This window comes from Clytia hemisphaerica, unplaced genomic scaffold, assembly GCF_902728285.1.
Source record: "Clytia hemisphaerica strain Z4C2 unplaced genomic scaffold, Clytia hemisphaerica genome assembly, whole genome shotgun sequence".
Classification (NCBI taxonomy): domain Eukaryota; kingdom Metazoa; phylum Cnidaria; class Hydrozoa; order Leptothecata; family Clytiidae; genus Clytia; species Clytia hemisphaerica.
In genome coordinates this window covers 334,314-356,968 of record NW_027103498.1, presented here as the reverse complement: position 1 = coordinate 356,968, position 22,655 = coordinate 334,314, and the positions used below count along the sequence as shown (strand labels likewise).

General features: G+C 33.9%; 2 protein-coding genes across 4 annotated transcripts; one reads left to right on the top strand and one right to left on the bottom strand.

Moving 5' to 3' along the window:
- Positions 1-2,583: 2,583 nt before the first annotated feature.
- Positions 2,584-4,341, top strand: LOC136798782 (myosin-2 essential light chain-like). 2 transcript variants are annotated; one of them, XM_067055450.1, is made up of 2 exons: positions 2,584-2,679; positions 3,628-4,341. In XM_067055450.1, the coding sequence occupies exon 2, from the start codon at positions 3,660-3,662 to the stop codon at positions 4,119-4,121; it is 462 nt and encodes a 153-aa protein (XP_066911551.1). In that variant the 5' UTR covers positions 2,584-2,679; positions 3,628-3,659; the 3' UTR covers positions 4,122-4,341. The 2 variants fall into 2 exon arrangements, with proteins under 2 accessions (XP_066911551.1, XP_066911552.1); XM_067055451.1 differs by lacking the exon at positions 2,584-2,679 and adding an exon at positions 3,314-3,390.
- Positions 4,342-8,231: 3,890 nt separating this feature from the next.
- LOC136798780 (F-box only protein 11-like) lies at positions 8,232-22,649 on the bottom strand. 2 transcript variants are annotated; one of them, XM_067055446.1, is made up of 15 exons: positions 22,269-22,649; positions 20,322-20,824; positions 17,514-17,620; positions 17,170-17,227; positions 15,027-15,234; positions 14,638-14,839; positions 14,110-14,224; positions 13,577-13,786; positions 12,523-12,767; positions 11,828-12,045; positions 11,241-11,630; positions 10,618-11,057; positions 10,246-10,354; positions 9,909-10,007; positions 8,832-9,537 (listed from the first exon to the last, which is right to left on the bottom strand). In XM_067055446.1, the coding sequence occupies exons 2-15, from the start codon at positions 20,332-20,334 to the stop codon at positions 9,162-9,164; spliced, it is 2,790 nt and encodes a 929-aa protein (XP_066911547.1). In that variant the 5' UTR covers positions 20,335-20,824; positions 22,269-22,649; the 3' UTR covers positions 8,832-9,161. The 2 variants fall into 2 exon arrangements, with proteins under 2 accessions (XP_066911548.1, XP_066911547.1); XM_067055447.1 differs by lacking the exons at positions 17,170-17,227; positions 17,514-17,620; positions 20,322-20,824; positions 22,269-22,649 and adding an exon at positions 16,358-16,621 and having other exon boundaries at positions 8,232-9,537.
- Positions 22,650-22,655: the final 6 nt, after the last annotated feature.

Here is a 22,655-nt window from a genome sequence, read left to right as displayed (position 1 = left end):
CTTAGAATCTGAAGTTGATCAAATTGCCGCGCGGGCACGCATCTAAACAGTGGTTCTTCAGTTTTAAATGTTTATTTTGCTGTTGAATGGAAAAAAATAGTTTGAAAGGTGACAGAAAGGATCTTCATCATTCCTTGACTTTTAAAAGTAATTATCAAGTATCAAATAAGGTCAATAAATAAATGAGAAGTTTCTTGCAAGTCGCGCGTGCAGGAGGAGTGCTCTTTTATAAGTGTAACTAAACTTCAGATTGATGTTTTGATTTGATCGTTTGGCGGTTCTATTCCCAGGAGAATAATTTACTGTCAGCCGAATAAGGATTATTTTTGTACCTTTGTGGGTGATTTTTCAGCTTGAGTTCATGTCTAATGTTATGGTTTTTTGAAGTGCTTGTTCTAAGAAGTGGGCGAATTTGATTATTTCTAGTTTTCAAAAGAAGCAAATTTAATCTTTCTTCTACAAGATTACACTTTAATATAATGCTAATTATGCATGTAAGTTTTATATTAATACTTTCTTTTTGCATATGTTTTGCATACTTTCTAAGGGAATTTCACCATGGCAATTCGGCCACCATAATTTTTGCATACAATTCAATATGGCGGATGGAAAGGCGAAAAGGTCTATTAATGATATTCATTCAAACACACTTCGTTGAGTGCTGCGATGGAGTGCACAACGTAACTCGCGCGGGAACTAGCTCGCTTTCTGTTGGCAGTTGGCATATTGGGCGTTTTAGCGTTACCACACTCTTTCCACCATTTTAGATGGGTTGGCAAACGATACCATCCACCAGGATGCATCCTCTCTTATTTTCCCCCTATTTTCTACTTTCCTATCTTTTATCCTGATTTTCTGACTTTCTCTAGTGTTTCTAACTGTTTTCTAAGTATTTTTCTGAAATTTGACCGTACCGGTGATATTGGTCTCCGACCCCGGCTCGAACCACCAAATGCAAGCAACCTTGGTTTACAAACCCAATGCTTAACCGCTTGCGTCAACGAGACACGGCAGAAAGTTGTCACTCACAAATACTTATAGCGTGTAATTTACAGACCTTTATTAAGAAAGCTCCCAACCCTACCAGTGCCCCTACAAGGATCCCTACGGGATCCTAAGTTAGGTCACAGGGTACGGATGCCCCTAAGAAGGCCTTCGGCCTTATATTGTGACTCTCGAGCTCCAACCCTAACCCTAACTGATAATAACCGAACCCCCGTCTAGGTCCGCAGATTGAAAAATTTCACTTGCATCCTGGTGGATGATATCGTCTGCCAACCTTTTAGATGGCCTTAACAATAGATCCAAAAAGGTGCCATAATCTTGGAAGATTTTAATTTGTTTTGGTCTCCGGCTTTGGGAAGTAGCAATGTTTTTGGTTGTTTTTGGTGGAAAATGATAAGAAACTTAAGTTTACAAGTGTCATTTAGTTTTTGCTGGCTTATAGAATGGCAGGATCCTGATGGATGGTTTCCCTAACTGTTTTTAGTCAAATTTTCGGCACTAAAATTTGAATATCTTTACAACCACTTATCTTCTGGAGGCCTATGACCCCTCAGTTTTCTTTCTTTTGCAAAGCTCTACAAGATAGGATAGGTTTTGAAAAAAAAATCAAAATTTGAAAAATCTTCTCGAGTTGCTAGAATTGAGGTGGTGGAGAGTCTCGATTGCTTCGCAACCCTTATACACTACGGCTAGTTTTGCTAGCAACTTGCGAATTGAGGTGGAGTCTGGATTGCTTTGCAACCCTTATACATTACGGCTAGTAGATAAAACCTTGTGAATATTAGCTATTTAAAAAATTCACGCACCGCACTAACTCATATCCAGACGGTGTCAATCGAACGAATCGACAATCGAACGAATCAAATGCCGAATCAATTTGAACGCAATCGAATAATTGCAATTCGATTGTCGAACGCAATTGAATCGCAATCGAATATTACCCAGGATTTGCTGTTCGATTGCTTCGATTACGTTCGATTGTATTCAATTACGTTCGATTGTATTCGATTACGTTCGATTGTATTCCATTTACGTTTGATTGATTCAATTGTATTAGATTTTATTCGCTTTGGTATGGTACTTCAACTTCAAGCACTCGGCCGCCCACACTAAAGAGCTCTACTCTAACAGAGTGATCCAATTTAATTTAATCGCAATCAAACTCATCGAACATAATCGTAATCGAATGAAATCGAAGATTATTCCATCCAATGTAATTGACAATCAATCAAACCAATCGAACATAGTCAACTATCAATCGAACCAATCTAACCTTACTCGCAATTATTCGATCACGTTCGATTACGTTCGATTGGTTCGATTGCGATTTTTGTTCAAAGTTGTTCGATTGACACACCGTCTGGTCACTACTTTGCAGACCAGATAGTTGTTGCTGTGACGGAATTAAACAAGGTATATCAACATTACAGGAAGCTACAGTAGACAAGTAGAGATAAGATAATAAACTATACCTGTCAATTTACCTGAAAAGTTGGAGTTAAACAGCCCTCTGCAGTAAAAAAAGAAAAAACTCAACAACATCAAAAATAATCTGCGCTCCTTTGTCTACCATTTTGCATTCGATCGTGAATAATTTTACGGCGCCGAGCGTTTGTTTTCATAAATTCTCCACCAAAGTGAAGAAGTTTTGAAAGAAAATTCAGAGAAGAGAGGGTAAGTAGTTTTGTATTGATTTCTTTGCTTAGAATCTTAGGGATATACTTTTTTATTTATTTACGAAAAATGTTCCGTTTATACCATCCGAGATCTTTCCTCTTCTATAGAACTACCACTGTTAAATGCCTTGATTTAAATGAAGAAGAAAAAATGAAAATGAAAATTTCAAAATGGTGAACGACGAAAGGGCGTTTTGATTGAAATGTGATTGAAACTTGGATTTTTCACGTTTTTCGCTATATAGTTTTTAACTGTTCAACATTCTTGTGTGTAACAAAAGGCCAATCAAGACATCTTGATTGACAATGTAGTAGAGAGTAAAATGATCAAAGTTTATAATAAGCAATAATTGGGAATAATTATATTGCATTATAAATTGGAATTGCTTTTCTATTTCTCTCATAGCTTTAATTTCTACATTTTAATTAACATTTTTTTCGTCATATAAGAAATTCTTTTAAAATCAAAAGTTGATGATGTACCTTCAAATCATCTTATAATAACGATAGACAATACAAGCTTTTTCAAAAGGGGTAGTTTTAATCAAAGATTTCCTCCTGATCCGATGTATAATCTTTTGAAGCTGTTGAATGTTCTATTGATTTTTTTTATATTGAATTCTCGCGAGAGACCTTTTAACGTTTTGAGAGTTGTATGTAAAGCCATTTATTATTCAATGAAGTATTTTTCAACACTGAATCGACACAGGTATAGAGAAACGTAATAACTTTACAAAACATCTGCCTGTGTTCTGTGTTTTGAAGGTTAAATGTGAACAGTTCTTATATTTGAAGAAAATATCATCATAGAGATTTATGTATGCTTTTCTCTTCTGTTATAAAATTCGTTTTATATTTGATGATTTTACATTTTACTTTCTGTTTTGATATGTTTTGATTGCAGGAGAAGATTTGATAACTTTTCTCGCTTTTTATTTTAAAATAGGCGAAAGTTTTCAAATTATAAAATTGAACAAGATGGATTCCATGACACAAAGAGAACGAGACATCTTGGAAGAATCATTTGGCCTTTACGATACTTGTGGCGACGCCAAAATTGAAATCAGTCTTTTGGGAGAAGCTCTTCGTGGTCTTGGTTTAAACCCAACAGAAAGTGATGTCCAAAAAATCGTCAAAGAGTTAGATTCTGCAGGCTCCAGAAGAATCAGCTTCGAAGAATTTTTACCGATATATCAATCACTTGCATCGCGCGGCGGAAACGATCGAAACAAGAAAAATAAAACAGACTTTTTGGAATGTTTTCGTGTGTTCGATCGCGAACAAAATGGTACCATTTCGGCTGGTGAATTACATCATGTTATGACGTCATTGGGTGAAGCCATGACGCCTGCTCAAATGGACTTATTATGTCAAGGATTGGAAGATAAAAATGGAATGATTAATATTGAGCAATTCGTTGATCAAGTGATGAATGGTTAAGGTGAAAATAAGGGACAAACATGGGGTTTGACATTTTCATGGATGTTTAAAAGACTGGTTATGAGACGAGATTACATCGAAAACGATTTCCACTCCTTCTTGTCAATAGTTTTGTAGAAAAAAAAAATAGAATTTTTGTTTTTGTTAGCATCATATACCTGGATAGGAAACAAAGTATTTATTAGGATATTTTAACGGCACTTATTACATAGTTATTTAATATGATTTAGCTCCCTCTGACATTACTTGTATTCACTTCACTATTGACGCGTTCAGAGACTGCTTTCTAGATTTCGAACATTTGGTGGGAACAAATTATTTAAAGGCTCAACCAATCGAATTCAAATTCGCATTTAGGTGTCCCTGAAAAATGAAGTCCCTGCATAATCTTATTTTTTTATGGATAACCTCTCCAGCGCTTTTTTTTACAAGCACTTTCTTGATTTGGTTGGTCGTTAACCTGTAACAAAACAATTTTGTTACTTTTTCTAAAGAACGCGTAATTTCTATTATGTATATCAAATTACCAATTTAGTGAAGTAACTTACAAAGACTCCAACTCATCCCCAGCTAACGAGGTCGTTTTAAGAAAAGCAGCGTTTTGAAAATTTAACAAGACTATGGCTGCGTTTAGACCAGCCTGGCATTTGTAATTGCTTGCAGTATTCTTTTGAATTCTATTGTTCCGCGCAATTGTTCGGTTTGTCAAATGCCTAATGATGCCAGCGTGTTGGCATTTCGTTGGCATTTGAAATGCCATTTTGAGCAAAGGAATCCCCTTTTCTGGCATTTCGAATCAAACAAAGGAACCAAAACAGAGAGAAAAAGTGATATTTTTGATTTTTAAAGTATTTGACGTTTTTTATTCAGTTCTTTCTATAGATTGTAACATTTGCAAGATTTGCCATAGCCTAGCCCTACGGCAAAAAGTTTCAGTCTTAATGAGTGCAGTTTTTGAGAAATTCCATGCTTTTCATTGTTTGATCTGTCAAAGTTGAACTTGAGGGAATCACCTTTTCAGTAATGACTCTAAAAAGACGATTCCTTAAATGCCATGGCAGAAAATACAATGGAAAAGCTATTAAAATCGAATCCCTCACGAGCAAATGCCAAATTACAAATGCCAGTTGGTCTAAACGCAGCCTATATTCCGTCCAATTTCGTTTTTATCGCTGATTATCTTTTACAATACTGATTAACCACAGGCAGCCAGACGATTGGGAGAATTTGTATTATTTATCGGGCTCTTTTAAACACCGTGTATGACTGTTACTAGCTTTTTTGTAATGGTGAAATTAAGGTAAGGACCGCCTTTTAACTATGAGCAGATCGATATCTAAGTTTGTTTGAAAGATATACCATACCCCTGTCTCATTCGTCATTGCCATTAAGAATGGTATACAGCAAAGGGCTAAATATCAATTGGATCGGAAGTCTTTAATGATATTTTTTCTAGAGATGCTGATCCTGATCCTGATCGGGTCCGTCCAGGAGTCGGCAGTTAGTATTTCAGATTGAGAAATTAACAAGCTGTGACGCCGTCCTCATTCAATAGGGACCTTAAGCAACTAGGACGGCGACTTGAGGGAGTACGTGGAGAAAATATTAAAATCTAATGGTAAATTTTATTCGATTTTACTATGGTTTAATAGCACGTGAATGGACTTTAACAAAAGCAAACTTTGGTGAAAAATAATCTTTTATCTCCCGAGTGATTTAAATGATTAATTATTATTGTACTCTTTTATTACCGCCTTCGAAACATGTTTTTGAAGTCGCCTTGTAATTTTGACAAGCTGTGACGCCGTCCTCATTCAATAGGGACCTTAAGCAACTAGGACGGCGACTTGAGGGAGTACGTGGAGAAAATATTAAAATCTAATGGTAAATTTTATTCGATTTTACTATGGTTTAATAGCACGTGAATGGACTTTAACAAAAGCAAACTTTGGTGAAAAATAATCTTTTATCTCCCGAGTGATTTAAATGATTAATTATTATTGTACTCTTTTATTACCGCCTTCGAAACATGTTTTTGAAGTCGCCTTGTAATTTTGAAACGTCCAGTAATTACCCAGTTAAATCTAAGTATTCTCATGAGAAAAGTATATGAAAAGAATGAAATCTTTTTGTGATTCAAATGTTTTTTTTGAGGTCGCTCGATTTTTTTAGTCAAAGTCAGACTTGTTCATACATAAACTCTTTAAAAATAGTGTTTTTCAGCCAAAAACAGCTGTTTTTCCAGTTTTCGCGCTTTGAATCTCACAATACATATCTCTAGTCTAATCTCAATTTTTTGAGAGCTTTCCAAAAATATACAACAGGTCTCCGTTTTCTTACGCTAAAATCTTCATTAATTTTTGACCCTATGATTTTTGCTTGAGACTGTCATATTTGTCCGAAAATCACACTAAAGTGTCCGAAAAAAAATTGGCAACCCAAGTTATTTTGATTCCCCTACCCCTTAGCTTTCAAAAAATGTATAATAAGTGCTTGGGGACACGAGAAGTTTTTTTTCGTGTTCGTGCAACGCAACATGCTTCATCCTACCAACCTGAAACGCTTTCTTGTGTCTCCACCCCATTTTTCTTTCTACCAATAAAAGTGAAATCTCACTTTTGTCCCAGGGACAAAACCAAAAAATGTCCCATGGGACACACTTTTTTCTTGTGTTGGTGGGATAGAGCACTTCTCGTGTCCCCAAGCCTTAAAAAATCGAGCGATTTTACAAATTCCTTCCTACTATTTAGAAGCTCTACTTTGATTTAGCCAGATGAAAACCTTAAAATCTAATCAAAAATATTGTCCCAGTGGAAAATTTAACTGAATTTTTGTCCCCGCTGAATAAAATCAAGTAAACAAATTCTCACTGCAAAAAGATTGTGCTATTTTTCCATCCCCATCGGATTTTCTGGTTTGAAAACAATAGAATTAAAACTCCCCAGCCATAAAAAAACATATGTTTCAGTGTTCAACATCGTGTTTCAGTCCATGATTTTTACCCCCATTGGCTTGAAAAATCCCACCGGGTCTATGAGAAGGGGTGTAAAGTTGTAAACGAGTCTGAGATCCTTGTTCGGCAAGAGAGACATTAGATGATAACTAATATGAGACAAAAAAGTGGCTCAAAGTAGTGGACCGATCATGGTAAAGCCCCCAATTAATTGAAAGCATTGTACCCGCCTTATATTTCATTTCTTCCCTGTTCCGAAACTATCGGATTTAGCAGACCACTCTCTACAGACTCTACACAATTACTTTTATTAGAACCCAGTTTATGAAAATTAGCTGAAAGCTGAAATTTTGGAAAAAAATTAACTGAATGATAAACATGATAAACTTTGGTATCCTTGAGACTTCTATCCAACAATTATTGCTGATTCAGGGAGGAGGCGGTATAAAATTTCAGACATATATGAGGTTCTTTTGCATATCACCACCCTATTTTAGAGAAGTGGTATTTTAGTATCCATATACAAAAATTTTTGAGGATAGAGACACAGAGACCACCTAATTTTATCTTCTCGGGATCATTTTCTCAAAAGTGCTGATTGTGGTACCTCTACAGAATGCTGCTTATGAATCGAGAAAACATTAAATACATTTGACTAAGGCGAGACCAATTTGATTAATTGTTTTACGGGCCCGACCGACCCTGAAATTCCAAAAATCGAAATAAAAATAAAATTGATTTTGGTAGTACATTTTATTTTCAAAATTTTGGTAGTTTTTCCAAGGTATTGAGAATTTTTCATTTTATCCATGAATTCGACCTTTTTTCGTTATTTCAGGATATTTTATAGGTGAAATTCTACTTTTATTAAAAAAAAAAAAAAAAATTGAACTCGGGAAATTTTCTTAAAATAAATTTCAAATTTCTTTTGAAAAATTCTGCAAAAAAGTTCAAAAAAATGATGAAAGTTCACTAATTTTGGCACCAAAGTACTAAAATATTTCTCAAATTTGAGTCTGGATACCAACTTTTTTGTATTTTAGTACCCCGTGGTACTAAAAGGATTTTAAAGTTTTTTGAGTATACCACTTCGTCACTTAACATCATGATGTCAGAGATTTTAGTACCGACCCCCTGGCTAAATGAGAACAATTCAATTTCTAGGGATGAAAAATTTCTTTCAAACAAAAGTGAAAATAAATGATGATAATATTTTTATATAAATTTTTCTACAGTATTTAGAGAAAAAAGTACAACTAGCCACGATCAAACGTTCGTCCAGATTATATTAAAATAACAAGATCTCTGCAGACGTAATGACTCATTGTCGTGGCGAGTGGTACTTTCCTCAAAACACCCTTACATCTACACACCTTATCAAACTTCTATATATAAATAATAAGACCATTATATTACAGTATATTACAAATCAAAATGAGTCATATATTTGACGATGACTGGCTGTAGTTAAACGAGACGAATCTTATAAAGCAGGAATGCTCCGAAACTGGAGTTTCATCATGACAAATACATTAATTCGAAGTTTTCCCAAACACAGTGTGAAGTTAGCTTGTAAAAATTCTATCGACGAGAAATGGTACTTTGTTAAAAACGATGCTTTGGAAAGAAGCAATACATCACCATGATAAGATTTTCAGAAATTAAATCAAAACTCAAGATAACTAACTACCTAGCTAAGAATCCGTTATTTATCAGTAAAATGCCTAAAACAAAAAAAGTAAAAAGTTATGATAAATAGATCTACTCTCAACTAAATTCTTTTTCGATTTTTTAAAAAATTTCTTGGTCATTTTTAGAAACCAAGGAAAAATGAGCAAAAAATAAGATTGCTTAAAATACTAAATGTATGTACAGTAAAAACTTAATATGATAATAATCTGTCAAATAAATAATACTTTCATAAATTTCCTTTTAAAAAATTTTGCAGATCAGGAAAGAACCCACAAAATGAAGCATATAGGTGGAGGATGATAAAAAAACTTAGAACGAACCAAAGAAAGCCAAGGCAGGGTAATTTACATATATCAATCTAAGAATGTGTTTGAATGGGATGATATAGAGTGTTATTAATTTCCTTCTACTGAAAGAGATTGTTCGAGTTGTTGATTCTCATTGTCGAGTTGTGACGCGTTACGACGTTGATTGCGTGTTTTAGAGCGAGTTGACGTACTCGAATTGTTTGACGCTGAAGCACTGTTCGTGGATGTATTGGAAGTTGTCGTAGAAGCGACTTTATTGCGTTTAAGTGTGCGTGTAGTTCGAGTTCGACTCGAAGTTGCCGATTTTCGTTTTCTATTCGAATTGTTCGTTGTATTATTGTTGTTTTTGTTTTGATGTTGTTGGGTGTTGTTGTTGTTAGTGACGTCACGGGTAGGGGATTGGGACGAGGGGACGAGTTGACAACAATTGGGAGTTGTACCTGCACCACAATCACAAAAGAATCTAAAAGAACAAAGGAGAGTGTTATTTTTGGGGGGCTTAAACTCAGGGAACTTCACAATAGAACTTTCAGGTGGGGTATGTCTGAGTGGTCGAAAGATTTCCCCCGAACTAATTTGGAAGGTTTAGTTTGTAGTAATAACGTCGTCCAATTTCAAATTAAATGTCTTCAAAAAAGGCCAATTGATGCTCAAATCGTTAATAACGTAAGTAAGTTTGCGACCGCAGTCGACGGCGATCCGAAGGCTGCCTTTTCATTAGCTATCTAGTCAAATAAATGTAGAGGAACGCGCCACTCCAGAGAGTAACGTAAGTTGATCAGATGATAATGGATGCGGGGGGGGGGACTGTCATGGAGTGCTTTGTCTACTCACCTATCGTGTCTCACGAACTGCACTTCGTGGCCTTGATGACATTTCTTGATACAATTCACACAAATTGCCAAATTTTCAGTCGATGAGCAAGTCACACATCTGGAAAAGAAATGGAATCGACATTAAAATTTAAGTCATTTAGATATTGTAATTGGTGTTCGGGATACTTCTGCGTGTTTCGGATTTAAAATTACCTTAAGGGAACTAACTTTTCGAAGGGGGAAAAACGCAAGAAAAAAAATTCTGCGAGGCAACAATCATTTAAGTTTGACGAGAGCTAATTTGTCAAAATATGTTCCCTTAAGTTAAAGAGCTGGAGAACACTCAAAGGCCTTACTTATAGAAATCATGCATGGGGTAACAAGCATTCCCAGAAACTTGATACAGGCATTTTCCTTCTTCGATCGCTTCTGAAAGTTCTTCTTTGTTGTCATGGCAATTGTTATCTAAACAAAGAAACAAAAACGGTAGATATAAACATAAACAGAAGGAAAGTAAACAATACGCAAATCTTGCTTCATCTTTGTAGATTTAGTAAGGTAACATGTAAAAGGACAAATCAAGTTTTTTGATCAGTTTTAATGCCTGCCGAGCGAACGATTTGCTAAAATAAATCATTAGATTGATCATCCCTCACAAATAAATATGGTATGGCTAAAACTTTCATTAGTTTAATATATGGAAATGAAGAAAAAAAACTCCTGCTCACCTATTAATTTTGGTTCAACACCAGTAGCTAAACAAATCCCATCAAATTTATTGTTGAAGATTTCGTTCCTTTCCAAAACACCTCCAGCTCCGTTGGTGATCTCAATACCAGCCGCTCCTCCTTGGAAGATACGATTCCGTCTCAACACGGGAAAACTTTGTGAGCTGATCAAAACACCAGTGAGAGCATTACGGAAAATATCATTGTCCTCTAATAATCCTTTCCCGTTGTTGAATATACAAATACCTCCCTCGTGACCGTCGTGGATTTTGTTTCTACGAAGGATTGGGTTGGACTCTGTTTTAATCCAAACTCCTGCCATCGCGTTATCGAAAATTTCGTTATCTTCTAAGATACCGAGACCGCCATTGTAGATTAAAACGCCACCATTTTTACCGCCCCAGATCTTGTTTTTACGAATCACAGGGCTGCTGCCACTCCTAGAATGAGAAACGAAATGCATAATTGGTTATGATTAATTTTTATTTTGGTTTAGTTATATCTTACCACATTTGTGTTGACAGAGTAAGCTTTGGCTTATTTCAATCACCTCAGTGCAAAGCTACAAAACAAATATTCCAAGCTGAAAGAAAAAAATGCTTTAAAACAAGACATTATCTTACCTAATTTGGATGCCAGAGTATTTGTGATTGTAAATTTCGTTATTCTCTAATGTTCCGCATCCTTTGTCGTAGAAATACACGCCAACTTGTTTACCGCTATGGATACGATTCAATCTCAATATGGGTGCACTTCCGGTTGTAATCCAGATACCAGCAAGAGTGTTTCCGTAGATCTCATTATCCTCAATCAGGCCCATTCCGCATTCGTGGATGTATATACCGCCATGTTTACCGTGGTGAATCCGATTTTTGCGTACGATCGGGTTACTATTGGATCGGATTTGTATCCCGGCTAATGCATTACCATAGATATCGTTGTTCTCAATGAGACCTCGACCTTCTCCGAAAACGTAAATACCGCCTTGTTCACCATGGTAAATATTGTTGTCTCTATGGAAAGAAAGAAAAACAAGATGAAGAGTTACGTAGATTTAAAACTGAATATAGTTGAGGCTCTTGGCATAAATTTGAACGAAAAGGTTTTGATTCAGAAATCAAGATATTAATCAGAAACAAAAAACACATACACAAATAAAATAAATAAGTTTCTTTGGTACAGAAAGGAAGATAATCTGTGGAAAACTTACTTGATAGTTGGGTTACTACCAGACGTCACCCATACACCAGCGAAAGTGTTAGAATGAATTTGATTGCAAAGAAATTCACCACGCCCGCTGTCGTGTACATAAATACCACCGGTAAACCCGTGATGAATATGGCACCGAACTACGGTCGGGTTGGCTTCAGACCGGACCTCGATTCCAGCGATGCGATTACTGTGGACATTGTTTTCTTCGTAGTATCCCTGATGGGAAAAATTGGAATGAAAAACAATCAGACTTGATGGACCTGGTTCTCTGCTTTGATATAATTAACATCAGACACTTCCTTTCATAGGGAAACGACTTATTTTGAACATTACACAAGAATCACATTACCAGGGATTGGAGTAAAAAAAAAAATCTCTCGCTCGTAGGAGTGAGGGGAGCCGGTCGTTCAAGGATTATGTTTCCAGACAATCTTTCTGAGGCACTTTTTTTACTGCGGTCTGACATCAAGATTAATAGAATTTTGTTAAATCTTTAGACTCAAGTTATGAGAGGTTAAAAGGATTATGGGTTGTGTGTCGCCTCCTGGTTAAGGATTTCGATTTTTAAAAAGCCTCAAAGTAAAAGGAATAAAGCATTGCAGCAAAAAAAATATCAAAACAGGGTATAAAATGATTGTCGAGGGATAATCTATCATCCATTGATTTAGAAAAATTATAATAAATATCACTTACCATTCCCCCGTCAAAGATGAAGAAACCAGCATCTTTGCCATGGCAAATTTCATTACGTTTCATAATAGGGTTGGCTTGTGTCTTTACCCAAACACCTGCCAAGCGATTGGACGAAATCTCATTGTCTTCGAAGACACCTTGTGCTCCATCATGAATATAAAGACCAACATTGTTGCATTCAGAGATTTTACAACGGACAACTTTGGGTGAACTTCCAGGACCATGCACATGAACAGCTGCTACGCCTAGAGTTAAACGAAAAGAAGTCAGTTATTTAATAAAAGCCTGTCTCCAAGAAAAATCAAGTTAAAAATTTTTTTTTTGGCAAAAATCTAAAGACGTTAATCTGATTATCTTGACATCTTGACATTTTCATTGGGTCAAATATTTCTTGGTGCCTCTTTACCTTCAGTACTCGTTTAACAATAAAAGTTATTCTGTAAGTGTTTTTATACTATATAATAAAATGTATAGACATGGTCTTATGATAAATTCATGATTGGTTAAACAAACGAGCCATCTTACTTAACTTATTTTAACCCTGGCCCACTTCAAAGGGCAAATACGAAAAAAGGGGTTTGAAAAGAAGAATAGGGTTCCAATCAGACTTTGATCTATAAACTTTTTTCATGAGAGGAAAAAGTGAGGTTTCTGTTGAATAAAGCTCAATGGGAAAATAATCTAGAACTAATCTACGAACCAGTTTGCAAAAGGACTTTTTGTAGACCTTTCATTAGCATAAAGCAAATATTTATGACTTATTTTGATGGAAAGTTCAAACCAGAAAAATGAAAAGCGCTTTCTTGTGGAAGATAAGGAAAGTGCTAAGTCTAAAAAAGAATTACCTGTTGACAAAAGACGAGATTCCTAATCAATTGTTCAAAAGAAAAATCTATTGGGAATTTTACTGATTAAAGTACTTTGTTTTTCAAAGAAGTCTTCCTCATTCATTTTACCCAAAAGATTCCGAGTTTTTCCTTAAATTTAAGAAACTGATGAAAGTAAATCTCTGTACTTAATCATAATTACAGATTTCCCTATTAAAAGAACTTACAAGTGCTTTTGGATGTAATGTGACAATTCTGAATGATAGGTGAACTGTCCTGTCCAACATCAAGACAATACCCAACAGAAGAACTCGCTTCATCGCGGAGAATTGAAATGGAGAGGAAAGCTATGATGCTTTTTGCAGCTTGAGGTCCGAAACGGAAAATCGTTTTGGATGTATTTGTGATGCATGTTTCGGAGGGAGTTCCAGGGATACCTTTAAACGAGAAGATTTAAGGCATGGAGTTAATAATGAACAAAAGTTCAATCTGATTAGATTAAGAGAAAAAGACACGTTTTAGAGGGGGTCCTAGGTCAAACTAAAATTGGACTAGAAAGCATAAAGGGAATTCAAATTGGCAACCATATCTATTGAAAAAGGCTTACGTAGATTAGGCTGATAAAAGTTTAATAGGTCTGGAACAACTGTAGTCTGATACAGTTAAAACCACTGAAAAAAGATTGAAAATGAAAACAAAAGGGGGTTCGGTACTTCAAAATAACACAATGAATAATAAATGGTGGTGTTTTCTTCTTTACCAGTTCCGATGATCGTGACTTGGTGGTTAACTTCCACACTTTCTTCATAAGTACCAGAATGGACAAGGATTATGGGAGCTTTGTTGTTCAAGGCTTCTTCTATGGAACCATAGCACTGTGTGAACAAAAAAGAAAAAGGAAATAAGGATTCATGAAACCTTTGTAAACTGCAGGAGACGGATTTACAAGGTTTTATCCACGTAGGATTGGCCTTTTATTGTATCAATGTTATGAAATAACAAAAATATATTCTGTCAACCATATGCCACTGGTCTATGGCAAATTTCTTTTTCATTCTATTCTCCCCTAAATAGTATCCATTGTTTTGGTCCAAAGGGCATGGCCCTATTTCTTATCTTTTGACTTCAAACCTCCATATCTTTACACGTTGCCTCTTCAGAAACAAAAGACTCCATAAACAAAAAGGTTAAATATAGGACAAACAGTTTTCCAGCTAAAGTCTTTCAAATAGCAATTTTCTTCTAAAAACCTTAATTTTAATAAGACGAAAACGTCAAACGTACATACCTTTCTTCCTAGATGTTGCAATTGTCTTGATAGCTGTTGATCTTTAGAGACATGGTGGGCTCCATACAAAAGAGGAAAGAACTTCTTCCAGTAGGTTTCCGGCCTTCCAGGACCGCTGATAAGTGACACAACCTCATAAAGATTATTCTTCGTCTTTTGTAATGGATAATCTAATGTGTATATTTGACGATGAAGCCTTTCCCTAAAAAGTAACAAACAGATCATTACAACATAATATAATTTAATATTTCAACTTGTAAGAAAATTAAATGCATGTCGAAAAAAAGAAAAAATACTGACTGTTGATAATCAACATTGGCTCGTTCATGTGCAAACAGATCAACGAAAAAATGTTTTACACAACATTGTACAACAAGATTTCAACTTACCATAATTTATTGTCTTCGCAAATCTCATAAATCCTCTTACAGGTGCATGCAAGGCGACACAGATCTTTAGGGCGCACATAATGACAGATCTTCAGTAATACCTCATCAGGGATCAACTTTTGTAGGTAATTCATGGAGATTTCAGTGGCTGTAGCGATTGGAGTGTTGATGACATTATGTGGGAGAGAATCTACCGAAAGAACTATGTCTGCAAAAAGAAGAAAAAATGAAAAATGTTGAAAAATTATGAAGAACAATAAGGAAACACAGCATAAGGAGATGAAACCAAAAACTACCGAGCTAGGCCTATTTTTTCCATATAAAAACACTCTTTTAACAATAAGAGAAGAGGAAAAACAACCAGAAAAATCTACACTTGAATGTGCATGGGGTATAACGTGAAGTTCAAATGAAAGAGATCTCTATGTATCAATTTGGAATTCTTTTGAAAAAAAAAGGAAAAAATTTATCAGTTAGAAAAATTTTTAAACGTCATTCTCTTTATTTTTCTTTTGAGTAAAACCATTTATACAGGTCCCCAAATATTGGTTATTGATGGTCCAAGTAAAAGAGAACTGATCTTATTTCTTTTCCTACACTTTCCAATCAATATGAGAATGGAAAGAGTATACATGCAAAACAAAATATGCAACAAGGAAAAGTGTCAGTTTTCTCCCCTCTCTTAACTATATGCCTCTATTCGTCCAGCACGTAGAAGAAGTATATTTCTATCTTTCAAAAACAAACCATAATGTCTATAACATGTTGAAACATCATAACAAAGAAAAATTTAGGTTCTCTTTAATTAGAGAGATAAGAAGGGCCCTTTTTCAGCCTTTGGTCAAGAGAAAAAGAAAAGAAGACTTTTTAAAGGGGTCAACAAAATACAAATATTAAGTTTGGAAGGAATGTAAAATAGAAGAAGTAAAATTTTCTTTCATTATGAAGATCTAAAAGCAAGCGAAAATGAAATGATATAGGAAAAATGTTCAGAATCCTATCTATGCATGTGTGAGCTGAAGAAGAAAGTCTATAAAGACATTTTCCCCTCCTCTTTTGATAAATAAAACTGTTGCCTTTTTAAAAGATTGACTGTGCATTAAATAAGGAAGTATTGAGGTAGTAGAAGGCCAATTGTTTACTGTTTCCATTATGCAAAGTGTAAAATAGATCAATTTATGTGAACCAAATTGGAACCCACCTCCATCTACCTAGCAGACCTTTAGATAGTGTTAGAAAAAAAGTTATAGTATATATATTTGGGATGAAGGAAGAACTTTTTTGAAATGGTTTGTATAGAAATGATGGAAAGAAGGAAGAAAAAAACTTACTGGTTGAAACGGTTTTGTTTAGTCTCATGCTGCTGTAGAAATTATCCCAAATTTATTTGAGTTCCTATTTTCATTAATCCACACACTCAGCCCCAATGAAGACACACAACAAAAAAATCGATCACCTTTCAATATAACTATTTCAAATTCATCAAATAATGTCCCAGGAGAGATTTTTCTTCTCCTAACCCAAAGAGAAAGGAAGAAAAAATAACAAATTTTATAGAAGCCACCCTAAACAAGAGGGAACGAACTGAAAGCAGTGTTTATGGTCAACCAAACACTTTTTGTTCACTATGAAATACATGCTGCATTATATTTCTCAACTCACTTTCAGCATGTTACAAAGGGAAACAAAAGAAATTGAAAAGCACAGATTCAATGAACTTTCAAAATAGGTGTTCCTCCAAAAACATGATTCTTTTGTCTGTTTCAAACGTTTTGATCATTTTTGATTTTTTTTTCAAATAAAAGATATTTTTCTTTTCTAGGCAGTAATCTTATTTTAGGAGATACTTTATAAAAGAGAAGAGAAGTTTGTTTTATTTAAGAAGTTGTAAATAAACTGTAGAGTGGTGGTCAAAAACAAAAAGAACTATCTACCACCTTTATACATCAAAAGTGTTTCATTATTCAAAAGCTTTGATCTTTGCTCATTTCCCACCACAAATTCATTGTGCACTGTCTCTCTTTATCACAATCATTCTATACAGGGCTCAAAGTAAAGAAGAGAAACGAACAATTGTGGGAAAATCTACTCAACTGATCAGTAAATTTAGAAAACATTTTTAATAGATATAAGAATAGGTTACCTGTGAGATTGGACAGCGAATAATGGCGTTCCACACGTTGCCTTTTGAAAAGCGTTTTCTAGAGGAAATAAATAAGAAGCCAATAAGTATATGCTTTTCTGTATTCGACTAGACAATTTTCTATCATCTTCCTGTACAGAAAATACATATAAAATAAAACTATATCTTTACAGGATGGAAATCCCAAAATAACTTCTTTTGATTTTATTGAGTTTGAAACTCGTGGAAAAATTCACTTTGAGACTTTTAAAATCCCATCCATCTTTAACTTTCATCTGAAGTTAAAAGTTTAAATCCAGTTGAAAAAACAAAGCCTATTTATTTTCTGCTGGTCTTGCACTTACCTCTGATATTGTTGTTCCAAAAGAAAAACTTTTCCTTGCAGGTTGTTGTATTTCTGATTGTCTCTTTGAAGGTGGCATGACAGATATATAATTCACCATAAGATTTTCTATAAAGAACATCAAAAAAGAACAATGAGAGACACTAATATAGATTTTCTTTCCTCTGAGTTTTTCTTCTACTGTTGAGGAAAAATGAAGATTCTTTCATGGATAAAGCTCCCTGAAAAATATTTTTTTAACAAATTTTCTTTCATGAATGATGGTCTGTCAGAAGGAATATAAGAAATAAAGGAAAGTTTTTTCTCTGAAAACTATATAATGTAAAGAGAAGTAGAATGGCCCTATATGTTTTACAACAATATTAATTCAAGCTCAAAGCAAAGTGATTGAAAATAAATTTTCAAATAAAGCTTTTTCATTATAATGAAAGTTTGTGAGTAGTTCAGTTCAAAAGAAATTTCGGTTGACTGAATATTCATGTTTTCATTCTACTTTTTCACTAAAGCTTATTGAACTTGTGGAGACCTTAAAGAACACCTTCCAATAAAGGAAAATTCATCCTAGGGTCAGTTTCATGTTAATATTAACAAGTCAAATATAACTCTTTAGACAAAATTACAAAATTCAACTGCATATTATGCCCTGTGCAATATTTTTCAAACAAATCATTATACTGCAAGGGTAATTGAAATGATCTTAAAGCAATATCATAATTATTTGCAAATGGACTCAATTCTCTTGACATCTCAAACATTTATATTGATATTAAAATTGAGTTCACATACTTTTTCTTACGAAATTTTTAAAAACTAAATTTTAAGTAAATGATGATAATCTTTTTGTCTCAGCTTGAATTGAAAATGCTCTTATTGAGCTTGAATTTGCATATACCTTAGTTTTGACTTAAAATTTCAAAAAGGATAAATTTTAAGATACAACAGAATTATTTTACTCAGTGTAAAATTATCCTCATTGGTTAGGGAAAATTGAATCTCCAAAAATTTTGAAAATATCTTTTCTTTACTATAGTCAAATAAAGGAAAACAGGTTTCTTCTAAAACTACCTTGAAAAATAATTTTAGTAAAAAGCAAATAAAGTAGTTCTTAAAAATGTGTAAAAATTCTTGAAATGCATTCATTTCATGTTAAAAATATATTTCTGGGATGATAAATCTATCTAGAATGTATATATACTTCTGTACAGAAAAAGCTCTATTTTAATCAGAATGTCAACTTCTTTGTATGAGATAAAAAATTTGAAGTGAAAACCAAAATCTTGATTTTAATTTATTTTCTGTTTTAGGAAAAACCCAAATCGGAGAAACGTTCTTCCGGAAATTGGAAAATCAGGGAAATATTCTGGCAATAAACAGAAAATCAGGGAAACTTTTCTCAAAATCAAAGTGCATGAGAAATCAAATGGTTCAAAAATTGTGTGTGACAGCGTGGAAATACATAATTTCACGCTAAATGCATGTGAGTTGCCACCTCTGTTTTAATTCCTTTTAGTAATTAATAATTATTTACTCTTTGTCAGAAATACTCAAAAGATATCATTTTCATTGAAAGGATGCAGCAAAAACCTGCTTTGAAAGGTAGCCAAAATCGTTGAGAAATTTTAATTGTTTAGGTAAAAATTTCTCAATTTCTCAAAAATTTGACAATACAAAGGCAATAAATTTTGACAAGAACTTTTTTGACAATTAATTTTGACAAGAACTATTTTGACAAACAGTAAAATATATTTGAAAATATCAAATTTGGTCTAATGTCGACATCCCTCATGTAGTTCTGACACCCCTCTTAGAGATTAAAAAAAGATGTTTATCCTCTCTGACTGTTTATGTAGCAATCAGCGGTTCTAACCTTTCTATTATTTTTGACACCCTGAGATTCCAACCTTTCTATCATTCCCATCTAATTTTGACAGTTCATTTTTGCTTCAAAATTAGCTAGTGTTCTGGCAAAAAATAAGGGGTTAATTTCAAGTAATACAATACAAATAAGTTAATTTTAGTGGGCAGCAGTTGCGAAAATTAGTTAAATTATATACACGTTTTTTTTTTTATAAGGAACCTTAACTTTGCTCTGAGCCTGGAGTTCCTTATTTTTACAGAGAATTTCAGTCTCAAAGTTCCTTATCGAGTTCCTTACTACATAGGAAATTTTGAACTTTTTGCCCCTTGAAAGATCAAAATTTGGTCAAATTAGTCCCAATAAGGTACATTATTTTCAAAATCCACTTATTCTCAGCTTGAGCAGTTCCTTAACAATTCCTTATTTTTTGAACCATTTTCAGCCTCGAGTTCCTTAAACGTGTTCCTTATAAAAAAAAAAACGTGTAACAAATATTTACCAAAATTAATTCTTGTCAAAAAAGTTCCAAAAACACGATTATTAGTTGCTTCTTAGCCAGGCAAGGCCCGTCTTTAAAAACATAATGTACCGTGAGATCGGGAACTTGCATCAGTGGAGGCTAACATGCATAGCCCTCAAATGAATGACCTGGGGTGGTCATTAAAATACAAAGTTAAATCAAAACAAAAATGGTAGAGTAGAGCTGCAAACAGAGCTGCGTGATTATTTTGTTTTGAAATTTTGCTGCTTTGATTGGTCAGTTAGTTGATTGCTATGCAAGTTTCCCCCTACTGATGCAAGTTACCCGACTTCACGGTATGAAAAGTTAACGTTCTCTCTCAGCCCCCTCACTTTTTCCAAAAAACTAACCATTCCAGAAAATGTTCAGTAGAAAGTATTGAGGTATAAGAAAATTTCCATCAGAAAAAAAGGCACTGAAAAGATTTATACCTGATAAATCCATAGTGGTGATGTTGGTTGAAAAGTTTCGTGGAAATAATTAACCTTCTTCCTGGCTAGCAGCTTGCAAAAACAGCAGCACATCCACTCATGTAAAAAGTTGTTGACGATTTGTTGAATGGGGGTTTGATTCAATCATTTTATCTCCCCTCTCTTTCCCCCACTTTGTGCATCCTCATGCTAACTTCATCTCTATTGCAGGTACATGGCTTGTTTTGTAGAACCTATTATTTACACTTTCATTATAAAAAAAGTTTTTTGATTCTCTTGTGTTCACTCACGACTCAGCTGTCCTGTTTGTTATTTTTTGACCACCGTACTTTTCGATGGAATGTTTACTTTTTGAGCCAATCAAATTGCACGATTTTTATTGACAAGCGCAAGAGAGAAAGCACGAGCCGTGAGCGATTTGTAATGACACAAAAGATTTTTTCATTGCTTTCTTATAATAATGACATAATAAGTTAATAAATAGTCAATTAATTGTCCACCACCTGTATGGTGGCCGAGGAAGGCAGTAACGAATTTTTCAAAATGTCAGCGAAAATATCAATGCTATCAGAAAAATAAAAAATAAATTTAAAAAAAAAATAAATAAATAAAAAAAAAAAAAAAAATAAGAAAAAAAAAAAAGAATTATAAAAAAAAAAAAAAAAAAAAAAAAAAATAAAAAAAAATGAAGAATGTGTAACTGTGTATCTGTGTAACCCTGTAACCATGTAACCTTGTAACCTTGTAACTGTGTAACCATGTAACCTTGTAACTGTGTAACCTTGTAACTGTGTAACCTTGTAAACGTGTAACCTTGTAACTGTGTAACCTTGTAACTTTGTAACTGTTAACCTAGTAACTGTGTAATCATGTAACCATGTAACCTTGTAACTATGTAACCTTGTAACTGTGTAACCTTGTAACCTTGTAACCTTGTAACTGTGTAACCATGTAACCAGGTAACTGTGTAACCTTGTAAATGTGTAACCTTGTAACTGTGTAACCTTGTAACCTTGTAACTGTGTGCCAAAATGCAGTATTTTTACTTAAAATTCGTCAAAAACTAGTCTATAAACCACTGAAATTGTGTCAAAAAAAGTTCAAAAATATTTTCCTGCTAAAAATACTATAAAAGAATAAGAAAGTATAACAAAATAAAGAAAAATCGGCTCAAAACGCTCTACTGCGCTCTCCTGTTGGTATTTTTTATTGAAAAAACGAGATTTTTGGTGTTTCTAAAACAGGTAAAATTGAAAAAATACCCCACGGCGGAGTGCAAACTCCTGCCTCGTTTGCAATTTTGTCCAGGATAGTCTTTTTAAGACCCGGGTTTCCATAATCAGCATAAAATTTCCGTTCCAACGATGTATACAGTTACACTGTTACATAGTGACAGGGTTACACAGTTACAGGGTTACATAGTTACAGGGTTACGCAGTTACAGGGTTACACAGTTACGCAGTTACAATTATTGCCCTTGTCGGCCATGTTTAAGGTCTTTGTATAGCTACTGCCTCGCTCGGCTTGATAGAAAAAAAAGTTATTGCCCTTGTCGGCCATGTTCAAGGTGTTTGTATAGCTATTGCCTCGCTCGGCTACATTGAAAAACGATTTTTTTTTCTTTTTTATTTTTTTTTTATTTTTCATTTCTTTTTTTTTTATTTTTTTTTTTTTTTATATTTCTTCATTTTTTTTTTTATTTTCTTTTTTCATTTTTTTTTTTATTCTTTTATTTTTTTTTTAATTTTTTTATATTTTTTTTATTTTTTTTTTATTTTTTTTTCATCTTTTTTATTTTTTACATTTTATTTTTATTTTTCTATTTTTTTTTATTTTTCTTATTTTTTTTTCTTATTTTTTTCAATTTTTTTTTATTTTTCTGATAGCATTGATATTTTCACTGGTATTTTGAAAAATTCGTTACTGCCTTCCTCGGCCACCATACACCTGCCCCATGTCAACTCACAAATCTAATAACAACAAAAGAAATGACATGTGGTTCAAGCAAAAAAAAGAAAAATATCGCGTGGCCTTTCGCAATGGTTTCCATGGAAATTTCTCTTTCTACGAATTGGCGGAAAGAATGAAAGTGAAAGCGACTGTCGTTTTGTCAAAATAAAATGTAAACAATAGAAAATCGTCACGCCACTGTCAAATAAAATCATAAAAGTGATTACGAAGTGAATGAGTTTATTTGAGATTATCTTAATCGGATATTGTTGAATTTTGATGAAATAAAAATTGAACGGACGGAATCTGCAAAACTTATAATAATCTTTACTCAGGAGAAAGAAACGAAAGAAAAAATTCGAATTCAAAAATGGCCCTTTTAAT

Bases quoted from the DNA above. Each gene is read 5' to 3' on its own strand.
- LOC136798782 (XM_067055450.1), top strand. From the start codon at position 3,660: ATGGATTCCATGACACAAAGAGAACGAGACATCTTGGAAGAATCATTT.
- LOC136798780 (XM_067055446.1), bottom strand. The intron at 12,768-13,576 runs GTAAGTTCTTTT...GTTTAACTCTAG, and splicing joins CATTACATCCAAAAGCACTT to GCGTAGCAGCTGTTCATGTG. The intron at 9,538-9,908 runs GTGAGTAGACAA...TTGTTCTTTTAG, and splicing joins CAGTTCGTGAGACACGATAG to ATTCTTTTGTGATTGTGGTG.